General features: G+C 39.9%; 1 protein-coding gene across 3 annotated transcripts in view; it reads right to left on the minus strand.

Moving 5' to 3' along the window:
* The window catches only part of mef2aa (myocyte enhancer factor 2aa), a 116,606-nt gene that overhangs the window by 60,062 nt on the left and 39,447 nt on the right, over positions 1–17,097 (minus strand). For all 3 annotated transcript variants that reach the window (XM_055222324.1, XM_033968513.2, XM_033968514.2), the window contains exon 2: positions 14,111–14,280. In XM_055222324.1, the coding sequence (XP_055078299.1) occupies positions 14,111–14,164 (54 nt within the window). In that variant the 5' untranslated portion in view covers positions 14,165–14,280. The remainder of the gene's footprint in view (positions 1–14,110; positions 14,281–17,097) is intronic.

Raw genomic sequence — 17,097 nt, forward strand, 5'->3', positions numbered from 1 at the left:
CACACTGACCCGGGGACCACATTCTCCAGAGCACCAGTTCCTCACAGCCCACATAGAACCACAGAGGAACATTTGTTACTAGTAAAACTGAAGTGCACCATCTCCACCTGCTCTGTGCTTTAGAAAACGGCTCCTACATTTGATAGGGTCAGGATTATAAGAATACCACACTGGTTTACAGTTAGCCGGTGCAGAAATAGTCTGACCTTTTAGAGCAGGCTCACAAAAGTCAAGCTCAACCTATCTGGAGCTCATTTAGAACTGCATGTATTTGGACTGTATGTATGAAGGGCCCATATTACGCTATTTTCTGATCTGTTATAATGTTGTTTCCTCATCACAAACATACCCACAGTTGTGTTTTGACTCATTCACACATGTTTAACACAGAAATCCTGCATATTAAGGCTGAAACCTTGTGATGTCATGTGGTAATACAAAGAATGTTTCACTATGTTTTAAAACTCCATACAGCTTCACTGGAACAGAGCATTTTGAGCTGTTTTTGAGGAGGTAACATGGCTAAATGCTCAATTAATCAATTTTGTGTAATAGAGGACCTTTAAATATCTTTCATTTTACCTAAATTAGATGGTTAGTTATGCTAATATCCTGTATCTGTTTTTGAACAACAAATAAAGATCATGTTTTCTCTCTTCTCCACATCAGTCTGGAACAGTGGAACTTCATAACAAATATTTTAATCTGATTAGTTGAAGCATCACAATAGCGGAACAAGAAAGACCTCTTTCCGTGGCTTAAACTTTGGCTCCGCCCAAACCACAATGCTGTTTGCGATTGGTCTGAACCACTGGCGGCCCAGGTCCAATTGTAATAATGGGAACCTGCCAAGATGGATTCTTTGTGAACTCACACTGTTGCAAGAATTCATCTTGCTGCACACGTTTGGTTTGGCCCACCTCTTATAGCCATTTCTTACTGTAATATTGCACCAACAACTGTCTGGACTCAGACAATGAGAGCACCAAGAGAAACCAACCCAGAAACAGGGAGAACATGCAAACTCCGCGTCACAACCATTATGGAGGCTTTAACAACAAGTATCCTTGTTTTCAGCAATAAAAGGTTTACAAGAATTACTACCTGTATTTATAATACAGAAGATTAGCATCATCATCTTGCAAGACGGTCCCTCCTACTTTGTTGTATTGCTCTATTAAGTCCACTCACAGTAACAATGTAGCTTTTCAAGATATTTTTTGCAATAAAAACACTTAAAGCCCATATTATGCTGTTTTCTGATCTACGTTATAATGTTAATGTTAATAATAATCCTCATCACAAACAGACCTGGAGTTGTGTTTTGTTTCATTCACACATGTTTAACACACAAATCTTGTATATTTAGGCTGAGTTCTTCTCAAACTGAAAACATCCTGTTTCACCTTGTGATGTCATGTGGTAATACAGACGTGCTCCACTGTGTTGTTACCTTGAAAACTCCACAACTCCACAAGATGGAACAGAGCAGTTTGGATTTGGAGATGTTACAGACTAATAATAAAAGGTTACTCAAACATGGGTGAATGAAACAAAACACAACTCCAGGTATGTTTATGAGAAACTCACAAGAGTCGGAGGCAGACCCTTCCCAGAGAGTTACATAGTGCAACTTTAAAGAGAACAGACAAGCCATGGTATTATAATTTTCAAATAAGTGTTTCAATTTCCTGAATGTTATCGATAACCAAATATTATGAATTCATTTGAGTTTCACTTTCTCAGTACAAGTGGGCTTGTTGTTCATAGGCAGTGTAAACATATCCTGTCACCGCTCATCAACTGTCAATCAAACACTCTATCATGTGTCCCCGGGCCCCTGCTCTATCAGAGGCTGTGACAGAGACGGGCCCCTGTGTGAGACCCCCCATAGCTCACACAGCACAGAGAGAAGCCCCTTGTGCGAGACCCCCCACGGCTCACACTGCACAGAGAGGAGGCCTCTGGAGTGTGGCACCAGCTGCAGACTGACCCACCCTCCGGACCCTCTGCCCAGGCCCCTGCTCAGGCTCTGGGGCCAAAGCTCTGTCCGCACAGATCAGCTCACCCCGACAGCCGAGGGCCCCTGGAGCTCTCTGTGGGAGGAGGCAGCACACGTCCTCACAGGGGTCGACCTTGGAACGCAATTAGAGCTCACTGATCCTGTTTGGTTTATATGGCTGGGAGTCTCAGATGTAAATGTTGTAAGGTGTAATTGTGTCTTAGTGATGCACAACATGAGTGTAGACAAAGGATGTGGAGTGAACTGATGATTCACACTTTATATTTAACTCAGCCAAAAGAGACAACTCCAGTGGCATGTACTTGAAGAGGACTGATGAGGTGACACACTATGGGATGCCTTGATGCAGGTAACACTGCTTTCTTTATACTCATATTAATAGTAATAGTAAAATCCCTCAGTTGTGATCAGGTATGATCCATAGCACAAAAAAATAAATTCTGTGCAACTAGCAATCTGGCGAGAACTGAAGAAACTATAGTATTAATAATGCATTAAAGTCGCTTTACATTTTCATACATTATTCATTCACTCCACACTCGGTGGGGGTAAGATACTACTGTAGCCACAGCTGCCCAGGGTCAGACCATGAAGTGAGGCTGCTAACCTGCACTGTCAGCCCCTCCCACCACCAACACTCACACACTACAACCACATTCCTTCCAGGCAATGTGGTTGTAGTGCCTTGCCTAAGGACACAACAACTCCCATTCACGTACTGTCTAGACCCAGCCCCGCGTCGCCTCGAGATCTGATCAGATCAGGCTTTGACAAGGAGGTTCAGCCACAAATATCATACATTCAAGTGTTTCCCAAACTGTGGTGCATGTACTACTGGAGTCACGTGAGCTCCTTCAGGTGGCACTGGGACAGCTTCTGTTTGTGGGTTTGCCTGATTTAGAGTTCATTTTATCCACTTTGTTGTCCTCCTTTGGATATATACATATATATATATTTTTTTAAATTAGAAGTACAGTGGGAATTATGTAGTCCACTTTTAGACCTGGTTTAGCCCTAAATCAGACTTGGAATCGTCCTGGGTTAGAGCTGGTGATACTCTGAAACCCAAATCTTTTCTTTGGTGGTGCTTGGTCTGAAAAGTTTGAGAGCCACTGCCTTCAATTTAATCCAATTCAATGTATTTTTGTATAGCCCATAATTATAAAAGCTGTCGGCTTGCAGCATAATTGTTGATTTACCAACAGAAAGTTATGAAATAAAGCATGATATGTCACTATAGAGAAATATTGCGATAAACGATAAAATTGAAACTTTTTTAAAATTTAGAAGTACAGTGGGATAGCAACTTTTGAAGCACGATATATATTGCTATAGAGAAATGTTGCGATAAACGATAATATTGGAACTACTTTATGCCACTAATTAAGATTAAAATAAGGATAATCCCAGTAAACCATTTTTAAATGATAGTCTCGTTGAAAGGCCTGAGCTGCAACAAATAACCAGCAGAAAGTACCAATAATTAGGGACGTATTCACCTTTCCACAGCTAAAAGAAAAAGTACTCACGATAAATAATGCCCCCCAAAAATGTTTGTTCTATCTGTCACGTACTGAACAATAAGCAGATATAGCATTTACTGTGACATGCCTAGTTATAATTCTTTTTGTTTTGTACTTTTAGATTTGCAGTTTTACATAAACTGTTATGAAATGAAAAGGCTTCACCAGACTCTCCCTGAATAATACGTGCACAGTTGGCCCACAATCCTCCAACTATAATTTATTCATCGTCACTTACAACAGTTTAAGTTTGTTCAGACAAGTCTCAATCAACAAGAGCTTTAGCTGCCAACCAAATACTCTCAGCAAGCCTTAATGGGTACACTGCGTTCCTCCCTAGAGAGAGAGAGAGAGGGATGAGAAGAGGGAGAAAGGAGGAGAGAGATTGGAGCTATGGGCCCCCGGGCGTCTGATGTGCCACGAGACGACCCAAAACGAGCCACCGCAACCCGGGAATTCAACCCTCCACCCGGCAGCCAAGCCATCTAACTTTTAATGACTTGGGCAATTAGCGGGACTGAGTTGGCGTAATGGCATCCGGCGCTCACCAGGCGACACCGGGCCCTTTGCGACGCTATGCTAGCTCACCAAAGTGCAGCGCGCCAAGCTAATCACTGTCTTTCACATGTGGAGATGGTCTGGCATGAAGACGCAGGCTAAACTTAGTGCTTAGTGAGAGACAGATAGTTAGAACAGAATATGGAAATGCACGAAACCTGACCATTTCATCCGAGTTGTTCCTACCTCGTCTGTCTCTGTTAGCCAATCACAGCCAGCTACCGAAAATCACCTGTCACGCCATTTTGGACATACTCTTTCTCCTCTCATTTCCACTTTTCAGCTCCGCCAAACCTTCACCAAAGCAGCAGAAGCCTCAGCCTCCTCAGCCTCTCCATCTTCTCGTCATCTAGGCCTTGGGAAACATTTTTATATCATCTCATTTACCAGCGCTAAAGCAAAGTGCTCAACTCTACATTTCTGTAGCGATCTTGAGCTGCTCAGAGGACTCCCAGTATACTTATAACTGGATGGACTGCAGATGGAAAGTAGCAGCAGCTAAATCTGGTACAAATCGTGTTTTCTTTTGTAAGACTAATGAATTTGTACATGATTCCTGACAAATAAATAAGAAAAAAGAATTTACTTATTTGAGCATGGTTAGTAGTTAGTTCAAATTCAGGATTAATGTCACAATTCTTCGGGTCAAATGATTTAAAACATTGGTTTTAACAGCCCAACTTTCATTATCAGATATTTGATGAGCTCTGTATTTTAGCATCTACAGCTGCGGCAGACACAGAACACCGACTAGTGTGTGTGTGTTTGTGCGATAGGTGTGTGTGAGACAGAGAGGTAAGCGCGCCTGTGTGTGTGAGTCAGTGTCAGAGGGTCATAATTACAGTGAATGCTCCAATCATAGCGTCTGTAGAGTGTGTAGAGTGTGTGTGTGTGCCGTGTGCAGAGCGTGTGCCGTGTGCAGAGTGGTGTGCTTATTATGGCTCATTCATTTGCAATCATCTGTCTCTGTCTGTGGTGATGAGACTTTGTGACTGCGGCCCGCCTCAGACCAGACAGAGAAGACTTCTGACAGCTGCAGCAATATTACCACTCACATCTCTATACGATAATGGATATGACATTAGTATTAGTAGTTTTAAGAATGCATTCAACTTAACCAGAATTGTAAAATCTAAGTAGCTCAAGTAAACAGCTTTTTAAAATGATTGACTTAAAGTAAATTAAAACGCGTTGCTAAAATGAGCACAGAGGTTCAAGTGTATGGTCTGGCTCTGGAATGGGAGACTATGCTGGATTACTGCACGAAACTAACCATAATTTAGCGACGAGGAAGCATAATTTACACCGTGAATGACCGCTGAAAAGCAGTGGCATGCGGTCAGAGCAATCAAGGCACCAGCGCATGTCCAAAAATATCTAAAATCATTAACGTATAACTAAATAGTTTGGAAATATATCCAAATAACCTAATTTTCCCTTCACTTCTTCCTGTTTGAACACATGGTCGTTGTCACGGTGTCCTTTAGTGCACCATAATGGTCACTGAGCAAACGGCATCAACCGCGGGTCTGAACATCTCATTAAATTGTGTTGTTGTCCTGTGCTATGGAGGACATTGCCAGACAACACTCTCAACATGTGCTTTTACAACCGGAGAGGCTAGCAGATTGTTTGAGAGGCTTGTGAACGCATACGGAGAACCACATCCGGCTCAAACAGCGCTGAATAAACAACACATATTATAGATCCATGGAGGAACTGGATATCTGAGGTGATTTCTAGTAAGTGAGCATGTGCAGCAGGAGACGACAACAGCAGCGCCAACTTTCAACATAAGAGTCTAAAATAACTCGATTTTAGCTTCATGTTTCTAGTGATTAGATGTTAGTTGGTGATATAGGCAGTCACGGAGCAGTGGAGTGACAGCGGCCGGAGAGGAGCCCGTCTGTTTATGAAACTACAGCTATGATGGAATAACGGGATTATTATACATGTGGAGGACTTGTGTTAGTATCTCTTCATGAATGTACGTTATGTGTAGTACGTTACAGATGTGTAGAGCTGTCATATGTCACTCTGATGCATCTATGATTTCTAGATGCAGGACAGTAATTACATAGATAACAATAGTAGTGAAGTAGTGAACATTAGTATATCTCAGGACAAAAATAAATATGCTCATTTTCAATATAGTTTGTGTAAAAAGTGGTTTTACTCATTGTTATCGTCATTGTTGTCTCCTTGCCTACTCATAAAAGTCACCGCAGGCCATATCGGAATATTATTTTATCTCAGAATGTGATGTCTTATCGGAATGGGATTTTATATCGGTATGTGATTTCATCTTGAAATGTGATTTTACATTGGAATGTTATTTTATCTTGGAATATGGTCTCTTATCAGAATGTGATTCCATCTCAGAATGTGATGCCATATTGGAATTTTATATCATATTGAAATGTGATGTCATATTAGAAAGGGATGTAATATCCAAAAAGGAAATCAAATTTTTAACCTTATGCTGCATTCATGTCCTCCATCACTGAAAAATGGGAATGAAAACAGCTCAGTTTGGAATTTCACTGGGAAACATGTGCAAAAGCGTTGGACTCTGAACAGTGATTTTGTTTTATATTACATAGATGGTTTTACTTCACAAATGAAACACATTTAAGCAAAAATTTTGGAAATGTTATATTCTACTTAATGACATTAATCAGTTACAAGTCGTTTTTTTGGACATCTTTCCAATAATAATAATAGATAAGATAATCAAGTTATGCAAATCTGTGTCATTATCATTGATGTGCATGTGTTTGTTATTGTCACTGTTGCTCGCACCAGCTGCTTTCATGAATGTCCTGATTTTGGAAAGTCACATGAATACATAGCTTCCTCTGAGTTTCTAAGATCACATGAATGCAGCCTTATCATCATCTATCAAATTGCAAAGGCTCCAATTATGTATAGGGATTACACAGACAACTCATAAGCATATTTGTCAGTTCTATTGGTGTGTTTTAAAACACGTGAACATTAAACTGAATTTTAGTATTAAAAGATAATGATGTCATCTCGGAATGCAATGTCAAATCAGAATGTCACGTCAGAATGTGATGTCACATCAGAATGTGATTTTATATATCGGAATGTGACGTCATCTCCAAAAAGAAAATTCCAGTTTTGAACCTTATCATCATCTATCAGAACACAAAGGCTGCAATTATATATTGATACTTTGCAGCTGATGTCATCAACATTCCCTGGCAGTGTGATACTCAGGCTCTGCTCTGACTTTAATCTGAGCTTTTACAACAATCTAACCATAGAGAACTGTGTTATCTGAAAATTCCACAGGTGAGCTGATTTTGTACTTTTAAACAAGCCCCTCTTGAATAACAGTCCCAAGCTAGCATTAAACAACAGTTTTTTTATTAGTCACTCTCACCTTTTTTGTTGAAAAATGTGTAATCATAATAGTCTCCTGAATAGTGTTGTCACAATACAAAATTTTCAAACTCGATTTCAATACTAAAGAATAGATGTGATTCTCAATTATGATACCACAAAGATAATAAAAACACTCTTCTTTAGACAACAGAACATCATATTCAGCAGTAAATAAAAGTGCTTTCCTTTATATTCCCATGTGGTCTTATATCTGTGTAATCTCTCAGTCGTCCAGTAGGTTCCATAGTGGTCTATCTATGTGGTCTTATACTTGTCCTGTTCAGTAACAAGTAGTTGTTGTTTTTTGGTTTTTTTAGACTTCAGTCTTAAAATTGCTAATGTCTGCACTGTGCCACCATGGTAACTGCAAATCATTCTGCCATAGACAAACACACAGAACACCCCTCAGTGTGATGTCACTACAAAGGATCAATAGAATAATGTAATTTGAAAAAAAAAATATATCCTAAATATCCAGAATTCATAGCCCTATTTAGTCAGTTATACTGGATGCATTTAAAAATGTGAACTTTGAACATAATTCTATCATTAAAAGATAATGATGTCACATCAGAATGTGATTTAATATTGGAATATGTTATATGTCATTGTGTGGAATATGATTTCATCTTGTAATGTGATATCATATCGTAATGTGATGTCATATTTTGCTCATCCAAATGCAATACAGAAAAATTCCAATGATATATTTTTCCCAAATTGTACAAGCCTAGTTTTGCCATATTTATCACCAGCTGCTTGTGTGTTTGACAGGATGAATGCTGTACACGCAGGTTCATAAATACTATGTGCCCTCTGGCGTGTGCACAAATACACAAATATACACCCTTTTCACCGCAATGTTGATAAAAGCGAGCCAGTGGGTGGAGATGCGGGCCAATACAGGATTACTCAAACATGCATGAATCACTCAAATTACAACTCTGAGTATAAGATAATGATGAGGGAACTTATAAAAGTAAAATTTAAGACTATGTCCCCTTTAATAAATAAATAAATAAACCCTTTCACTTGCGATGTGCTTTACAAGCCTCTCAAAGTCCTACACTGGTCATTATTCATCCACTCCACTGTCGTCCCTTGTAAACTTCCTTCTCTATGAATGTATTAGGGATGGGACAATATAAAAATTTAGACTCACGATTATTGTGACCAAAATAATTGCGATTAACGATGTTATCACGATAATTATTAACCCTACTTTACAACTCTACAGCAATGTACATATACTGCGTCCTCCCTACAAACAATCTACACATCAAATGAAAGCTACGGCTTTCACCTTTCTGAATAGGAAATATGATACAGGAAAGTGCTGACAGGAAAGACGTTTTTACAGAAAAGTCAAAGATTTGGATTTGAACTTTACTTACCTTTGAGGGCTCTGGTTCTGTCAAACACCAACATATTAAGTTTGTCTCATTCGTTCCGTACAGGTCCAGAGAATATAATTCAGTGAAGAAATTATGTCCACAAAATAAGTTAGATCCTCCATGTCCAATCTGCTGCAGGAAAGTATTCCAAATGTGAAATCTGCTCCGTCACTTTTTTGCACTTCTTTTGTCGATTTCCTCAGTGCTAAACAAACTTGTTAGCATGTGGCTGGCCAATAATGTGGGGGTTGTGGGTTACTGGAGCCCCAGACAGTGAATCGGGGCTACAGGTGACTGAAAGTTTACACTCCACTCTCCCCCTTGTAGAATCAACCAATTACATTACACACATTTAGTGGCGTTTTCTCAAACATGAGGCAGTCTGGTGCTGTGAAGGCGATTATAATTGTGTGTGATGATCACGATTATTAAAAAATGTCACAAACGATTAATTGCGGACCTTTTTTATCGTGATTATGAATATTATCGTATATCGTCCTATCCCTAGAATGTATTAAGTGTAGTTTGTGGTAACATAAATATTTGGATTGCTGTTTCAATGGGACTGCTCTAGTTAGCTCAGGCCTTGCTAACACTATAGGAGCTCATATTATCTGTAACTTATAGTAAGAGTATTTAATTGCAGCACAGGGCTCTTCCTTCATCCTCGTGCTTGGAGAATACACCACAGAGGCTGGGTAAAGATTCAAATGGCTTCCTGACAACGAGGCACATATGCTAATGGGTAATGGCTGTCCCCCCTGGTTAGCGCTGGGCCCCAGGGAGTCGTCCCTCTGCAAACAGACCATAATACTCTCACATACATCACCGTGGAGACGAGAGCGCACTGGAGTTTAGCGTACGGCCTTTGGCACTGCACTGTCTGCTGAGTTAGCATAAACAGCAAAAACTTAGCAGTCTGGAGCGTCGGATAAACTTTGTAACAGATATTTAGTGAGACAGGGACTACACAGAGGAGGAGGCTAAAAGAATATAATTTACTATTACTGGCTTAGTTATAAAATGTTAAAGATGCACTATGTAATTTTTGCTTGTCCCAATAGAGATGTTATTGCTTTGCATGTAATGTTCCACAGTATGGCAGCTATCCCCATAGAGACAAGCAAGTGACACCACCAAATGAAATTACAGATCAGATCTGCGGTGACCCTGCTCACAGAAAGAATGCGTGTTTTAGTAGGCATTTTTAGTAATAAAAACGAATAAGATCAATAGGTTAAACGCCACGCTGTGGAACATTGTAGGTAATACAATACAAGATGGTACTTGGTCGGAATAGACTATTTCAGATTTCGGTACAGTACAGTTTTATTTGAGCTGCTTAATTAGTAAAAAGAAAACAATAAACTGTGCGTAGCCTGTGCTCTTATAGTTTAGAAAGCGCACTACAAGCACATCTTAACATGGGTTGCCAGAGCCTTAACCTGCAGGTACACAAGTTTTTCTCATTCTCAGTATATGGACAGGCCATACCCCATGTGAAGCTCAGAACCTCCCAAATTCACTCACTGAGCTGTAGAGGCTGTACTAGCACTGAGTCATGATTGGCTGCAAGTGTTGGGGTTTAGGTAGTGACCAATTAGATCAGAGAGAGGAATTTTAGTTTAAACCAACTGGATTTCATTGTGCTTTCTGATTGGATAATCCTCTTGAGAACCAAAACACTAAATTACAACATATGGAAATAAATGGAACATCAGGCCCAATGTTTTTATTATTATTATTATTATTATTGTTATTATTATTATTATTATTATTATTATTATTATTATTATTATTATTATTATTATTATTATTATTATTATTTATTTTTATTTATTTATTTATTTATTTATTTTTTTGGGGGGGGGGTTCATTAAGAATAAATCAGCATTACAATTGTTATCAGAAAAAAGAAGATCTGATGTGAACATGTTTACCTTGTAGCTGGGGACACAGTGTTTATGAAATTTAAAAGCCAAATCTTACATACTGTTCCTTAAAGATATATATTTGTAATATTTTGGCATATGCTGCTTAGTGCTTTTGACCGTTTTTGTCCTACTGTGTCTTGTTTTATTCACAAATTGACACATATCCTTTTTGAGCCCTTCAGTTATAAGCTCAACAACACAACATACAGCTACAGATCCCTTATAACTTTGCTGATTCTGAGCGACCCAGCCTAACCTTCTTCCTAAATATTCCTTTGCGGTGCTTGTTTGTAGAGGCGTGACTGACAGAAGAAGTCTGCTGTATGGGTGAGGTGAGGGGGGTGACCTGCTCTGTACCCTCCGCTCTGGGCCAGCTGTACCAGGTAATTGGTCCTCTCGGGCAGAGGGGCTAGCTGAGTTTAAGCTCATCATGTATATCTGTGTGTGTGCGCGGACGAGGCTGCAGCTAACACCTGTGAGGAGGGCATCGTGTTACACACACTTCACAAACACTCCTAGAAATCACAAATCTGGTTTGACTGTAGCAAATGCACACATTACATATTTAGATATCATTTTATTGTTTTGAAAATATTCTCTTAAACTTACTTTTTGGAGCAATTATCTTATGTTAGTAGCTGTGTGAAACCTTGCATATGAAAAAAACATATTGTGCTCATGTCTGCTAGATACAGTAGTTGTAATCTATGACACTCACAGATCATTAAGTTATAACTTGCACATTTATAATTAAAAAGATGTAAAACGACTTAATAAAAGAAACAAGTCAGCTGATTTCCACATTAGAAAACTGCAGTGTCCAATGGGAGCTGACGTCGCCGTAAACGTCATCACAGCAAAGAGCCTCCTCTTATGGTTATCTGCAGATCACATTAGCAAGTGGCAGATTTTTTCATTTGGACCAAAATGGCTATGCAACGCTGCCAAATCCTATGAGTATCACCGATTAAGAAAATGAAATAAGAGAACGAAGTTAGTACAGAGCAGTGGGCGTGTACCAGTGGTGGTGAAAACGGGTTGATCGACTTGAAAATAAGCGATTAAAGATTGCTCAAACATGCACAAATCACTCCAAAAACAACTTCGAGTGAGTAAATGGTGAGTGGAAACAGCTATAACATGGTTCAAAGCTCTGAAAAGTTGATGGGTTTGCTTTAAGGACATTTGGTGATCATCATTCTAGCAAACGCCCCTGTTTTTACGTTCATCTCTTCATCCACCTCTTTTGGATAATTTCAGTGATAAAATTTCCTTTACTAGCCAACATCTCGGGAAGTAGTACTAGCATTGTGGTCTGTCAATTACAATTCTGTCTGTCGTCCTCAGGAAAAACACTTCACCCACATTACCTAGTCTGAAAGTGGTGTATGTGTGTTGATCATATTCAGACGGGCCAGTGGGGCAGATTGGCAGCCTCGCTTCCGTAAGTCTACCCAATTTGTTTAAAATTGTTAATCACTATGGCAACAGTCCTCAATTTCCATTCTGCTAAAACCCACGGATAGCTGTAGAACTCACACCACACTCTGAGAACCACAGCACTTGCCTGTTTTCCTCCTTACCAATTTAAATTTAAACTCAGGCAGAGCAGAGGGTGCGATGTGTCCCGCTGACCCGCCCTGCAAATGAGAGGGTGCTGTGGGGCTGCGGCTGCTTTAATCACCCCAAAAAAAACCTCTGGTCACATGGGACATAGGAAGCGGTGAGCCAGAGGAGCAGGTCTGGAGGAGCAGCTAAGCTCAGCTCACATGGGCTTTAAATGGTCCTGTACAGATATGTTACATAAGTAGCTCTTGAGGTCAGGAAGTGTGCATAGCATGCTAGCTGTTGTTAGCTTATAACCTTATTGCGTTGAATAAGGAGAATGCTCAGAACACATAAGGTAAGTGAGGAATAGCTTTGGACAATTGCAAATTGTGAGAAGGAGGTCTGGAGGTAAAGCCAGGCTAACCTCAGCTCAGTCCCACACCAGCAGCCTCTCTGCTGCCTCCTCACCCAGTGGAGGGTGGTTGGAGGAAATTGCAGGGTGGTAGAGGAAAGTCTGCACTGTTTTGAAATGTCTTGTCATTTCAAATCATTTATTGATCTTTTATTTGATTTTCTTCCATCTTATTGAAAACATAGAGGGGTAGACTTCAGGTATAAAGAGCAGTGCACCAGGATCAATAGAGTTTTGTGATGGTAATTCCAGAGAAATCCCCATCTAAGTTTGTCTGTGCACTAAATCAGGTCTGTTTTATTTATAAATACTAATAAAGTAGTCATTTATTTTCCATGATGTGAATTATAATGAATTGAAGCACCAGAGGAGAGACAGAGGAGAAAATGTGAGGAGCTGACGCTGGATCAGAAAGAGAGAGGGAGAGTGGTCCTAGAAACCACACACACAGAGACAGAGAGGGACACTGGACTTTAAGTCAAATTGTGCAGATTTAAGTCTAAAGTTGATGCCCTGTGGCCCTGATTTCAGCTAAACAAGAGTACCAGTACCTCACGTTGTTACTGCCACAGGGTTATTATTATTGTTGTTGTTATTATTGTTGTTGTTGTTGTTGTTGTTGTTATTATTATTATTATTATTATTATTATTATTATTATCATTATTATTTTTGTTATTATTATTATTATTATTATTATTATTATTATTATCTTATTTTAATACAAAAACTGCAAAAAATGTATTTTAATACAATTTTAAATATAACCATGTTAACTATGATTGTGACATCATTAGTTTAACCTGTCATATGCACTTTGTGGTCTGATTTTTTTTTTTTATTTTGTTGTCAGTGCTTTCCAATGGGGGAAAATTCCATTTACTCATTTGCAATGCCAACATAAACCTTTTGCCACTTGTAGACTAAATTGCAATGAGAAGCCAACACCTTTACTCAAGAGTAGGAGTGCTGTTACACTGTTAGAATATTGTCACTAATAGTGGAACAGTAGTAGAAATGCAATATAATTTTTTTAAGTAAATATACATGAGTGAATGTGAGTACTACCCACTGCTGTCCGACATGTTGCTCATATTACAAAGCACATTTTTCTGCTCAGGAAATTCCCACTAATTATCCAGCAATGTGGCCCTCATTTGTAGAGTACAGTATGTGTGAGAGTTGCCAATAAAATAGTTGACCCAAATCAACCAGTTTCTTCCCCTCACATCTCCCTTGCTTTTGTGTAACTGTTTGGACTGGGTGAGCCCGTGGCTGCTGGGTGACGGCGCTCCCTCGTGACACCCACCTGCCGGTTGCGTTCGTCCATGATGCGGGTGATCTGGATCTTCTTGCGCCCCATGGCTCTTCCAGTGTGTGGAACCTTCAAAGATATGACAGGAACAACAGGCTCTTCTGTGTGGAGCTCCTAACACATGGTGGGCCTGGTCTGCTGCTGCTCCTCAGGTCACATACAACCTGAGAGAGGGAGAGGAAGAGAGGGAAGAAGAGGAAGGAAATATGAGAAATTAAAAGTGTTCCATGACTATTAAGTAACACCATGAACAAAAAATGTGTGCAGTCCTTTACTTTTGATACTGATACTGTAAGATGATAGGTTTCAACGGTGGTCACTGTTTTTGCAATAAAGATGTTTCAGCTCTCATCCAGAAGCCATTTTCAATTTGATCTGAAACCTTTCCTACAATGAACCACACCTGGACGACTGAGGGATTCTGCATCATTTTAACCATATAGCCATATACAATTGTTTATATTTTAATAATAAAATAAAAAGGAAATACATTCAATAATTTTCTATAACATAAACATCATATTAAACTGCCAAATATCTATATTAAAAAAACCGTTTGTCACAGGGTGCAGGTTGCGTGTCTTCAGGCCTTGAATGCTCCACTCAAAAATGATCAGTTATTAACATTTAAAGGATTGCACATCTTCATTCAGTAAAAAATATTGGGACAGACATACTCATGAATATATTTTTTTTATTTGGCAAGTAAACGCTAACATGTTTTGGCATTATAACCACAAACCACTACACAATTATTGGCCCAGCTCTTCATTGAAACCCACAGGGAGAACAGATTCATATCTAGTTTTACATAAAAATCTGTCATAAAATCTAATCTAAAAATCCCACTGCCCTTGCCCACTCCACTGTCTACTACACAAACAGAATGTCTGGTGGCTGCAGTGACAGAGTGGGCACATTTATTAGCTTTAGCAGGTCAGCGGCGTGTCTGCTCTCACATGATTAAGAGTGCACCCGTCGCAGGGCCGACAGGGGCTGACAGGGGCCCCAATCTCAAGGGCCGGTGTTTATATTCCCTCCAGGCCCTGCAGTAACCTGGCTCCCCTGGTTCAGCCGGAGCTCCTCCCCTGGGCACCTGTCCTGTCAGGGGGAGCCGACAGGACCATACACCTCTCCAGAGTCACATTCATCACAGCCAAACACCTGAACACCTGCAGGTCCCTGAGCACCGAGATAATAAAAAAAACTTTATTTTTGACTCTACTTACTTTTATAACGTGATATATGTGTGTGCACGTGTCATTTTGACACAGGACACTTTAAAAATCCAAGTCTAACCTGCACTGGGACAAAGGGACAGGCTCCTAACCTTAAGGAGGGTTCAAATAAGGCCCAGAAGGGATTGCAAGATGACTCAAACGTGCATGGATGACATATAAAACCACTTTAGACATGTTTTCAATGAGGGAACAACATTATGAAATGGTGAATGGAAATACTCCAAAAAGTAGAATTTGAATAATACCAAACTAAATGTTTGTCAACTTTTATAAAGACTGGGATCATAAAAGGAAACTAAAAACAATAATGTTACCATCTAGTAACTAAAAAGCATTTTAGACAAAAGATGTTACCAAAACAAAATTAAAATTAGTTGTCAAAATTAACACTGCCTCACAATGAAAACACCAAATTTAACAAGTCTCCATTTTGAGCGATTGGAGCTGTGTCCTGCTTTGCTCTGCCTGTCTGTAGAGCCATTAGATGAGCTAAAAGAATGCTAACAGGATGCTAACAGGATGTGCAGCTCTTTTTGGGTGAATAAAAGTGATGTCATTTTAGACTGGCGCGTTAGAGGATGGACAGAACAATACAGGCTCTGTGCAGGGGTCCTTCAAGATGGTGTGAGGCTGATTAGGACAGGAGAGAAAGAGAGAAGAGACAGAGAGAGTGCTAGGGGGCGATAGAGAGGGGGAGAGTGAAAGAATGGGGGGCAGAGAGAGTGAGAGAGACATGTGATTTTGTGTGCAAAGAGAAGAGACATGAGGAGGATGAAGAAAGGGATGATATGTGGGTGTGAAAAAATACCAGAAACAGAAAAAATATTACATCTGAATAGTATTTCCCATGTCCTGAGGGTCTGGTGCAGTGTCCGCAGGTCGGGGTGTCAAGGACCTTGACCTAGACCTTCTGCAGGTGGTGAAGCCAGAGAAGGGCGGCTCCACATAGCCAGGCCTTAGCTGTTAATATATGAGCCCAAACCCAGACCTGGGGCTGCAGGCTGCACTATACCAGTCATGTCATGGTCCATGTTGTTTGACTATTCACAGGAGATCTATGAAGATGTACAGCTCTAATGCTGAGTTCAGACCATGGCATCAGAATTGTCTCAAATGCCTAGTTGGAGCCTTTGCATTTGAGGGCAGGCGCTTGGAACTTGTTGAGAAACTTTAAACTTCGGCTGCTTGAAGGCTTGAAATGTGCCGTGGAAACCCTGGACTAATGTATCTCTTGGTCTTGTTCACGAATGAAAGAAGAAAGGAGGGAAATGTTGGAACTAATGTATGTTATATGTTATCTATATATAAGTGTGAACTGCGTGCCTCCTCTTTAGTTACTAGAATGTTCCTTCCACCCTTTGATTCCAGGCCCTCACTTTTCACAGCACACATCTTAAGCTTTGTTACCTCCAACAGCATAACTCCTCTTTGTTCACTGTAAACCTGCCTCCTGTACTCTTATCTCTGCTGCGTTTCCTGTCTGTAACTGCCTCTCTCTATCTCCCCTTTACACTAAAACAACTGCACTCTCTCCTCTCACATACGTCCACTAGGCTTGTCACGATAACACATTTTAAAGTACGATATATTGCTGAACGATAAATGATGATACTGAAACAAATTTATGCCACTGACACAAAAACCTAAGAGCAGATTTATACCACAAAAACACTGTGAAATCTAAAGTATTGTTAAAAATGCATGAGCTGTACACATGATAAATATTGACCCCTAAAAAAC

Source organism: Periophthalmus magnuspinnatus, chromosome 6 (genome assembly GCF_009829125.3).
Source record: "Periophthalmus magnuspinnatus isolate fPerMag1 chromosome 6, fPerMag1.2.pri, whole genome shotgun sequence".
In the NCBI taxonomy this organism is placed as follows: domain Eukaryota; kingdom Metazoa; phylum Chordata; class Actinopteri; order Gobiiformes; family Gobiidae; genus Periophthalmus; species Periophthalmus magnuspinnatus.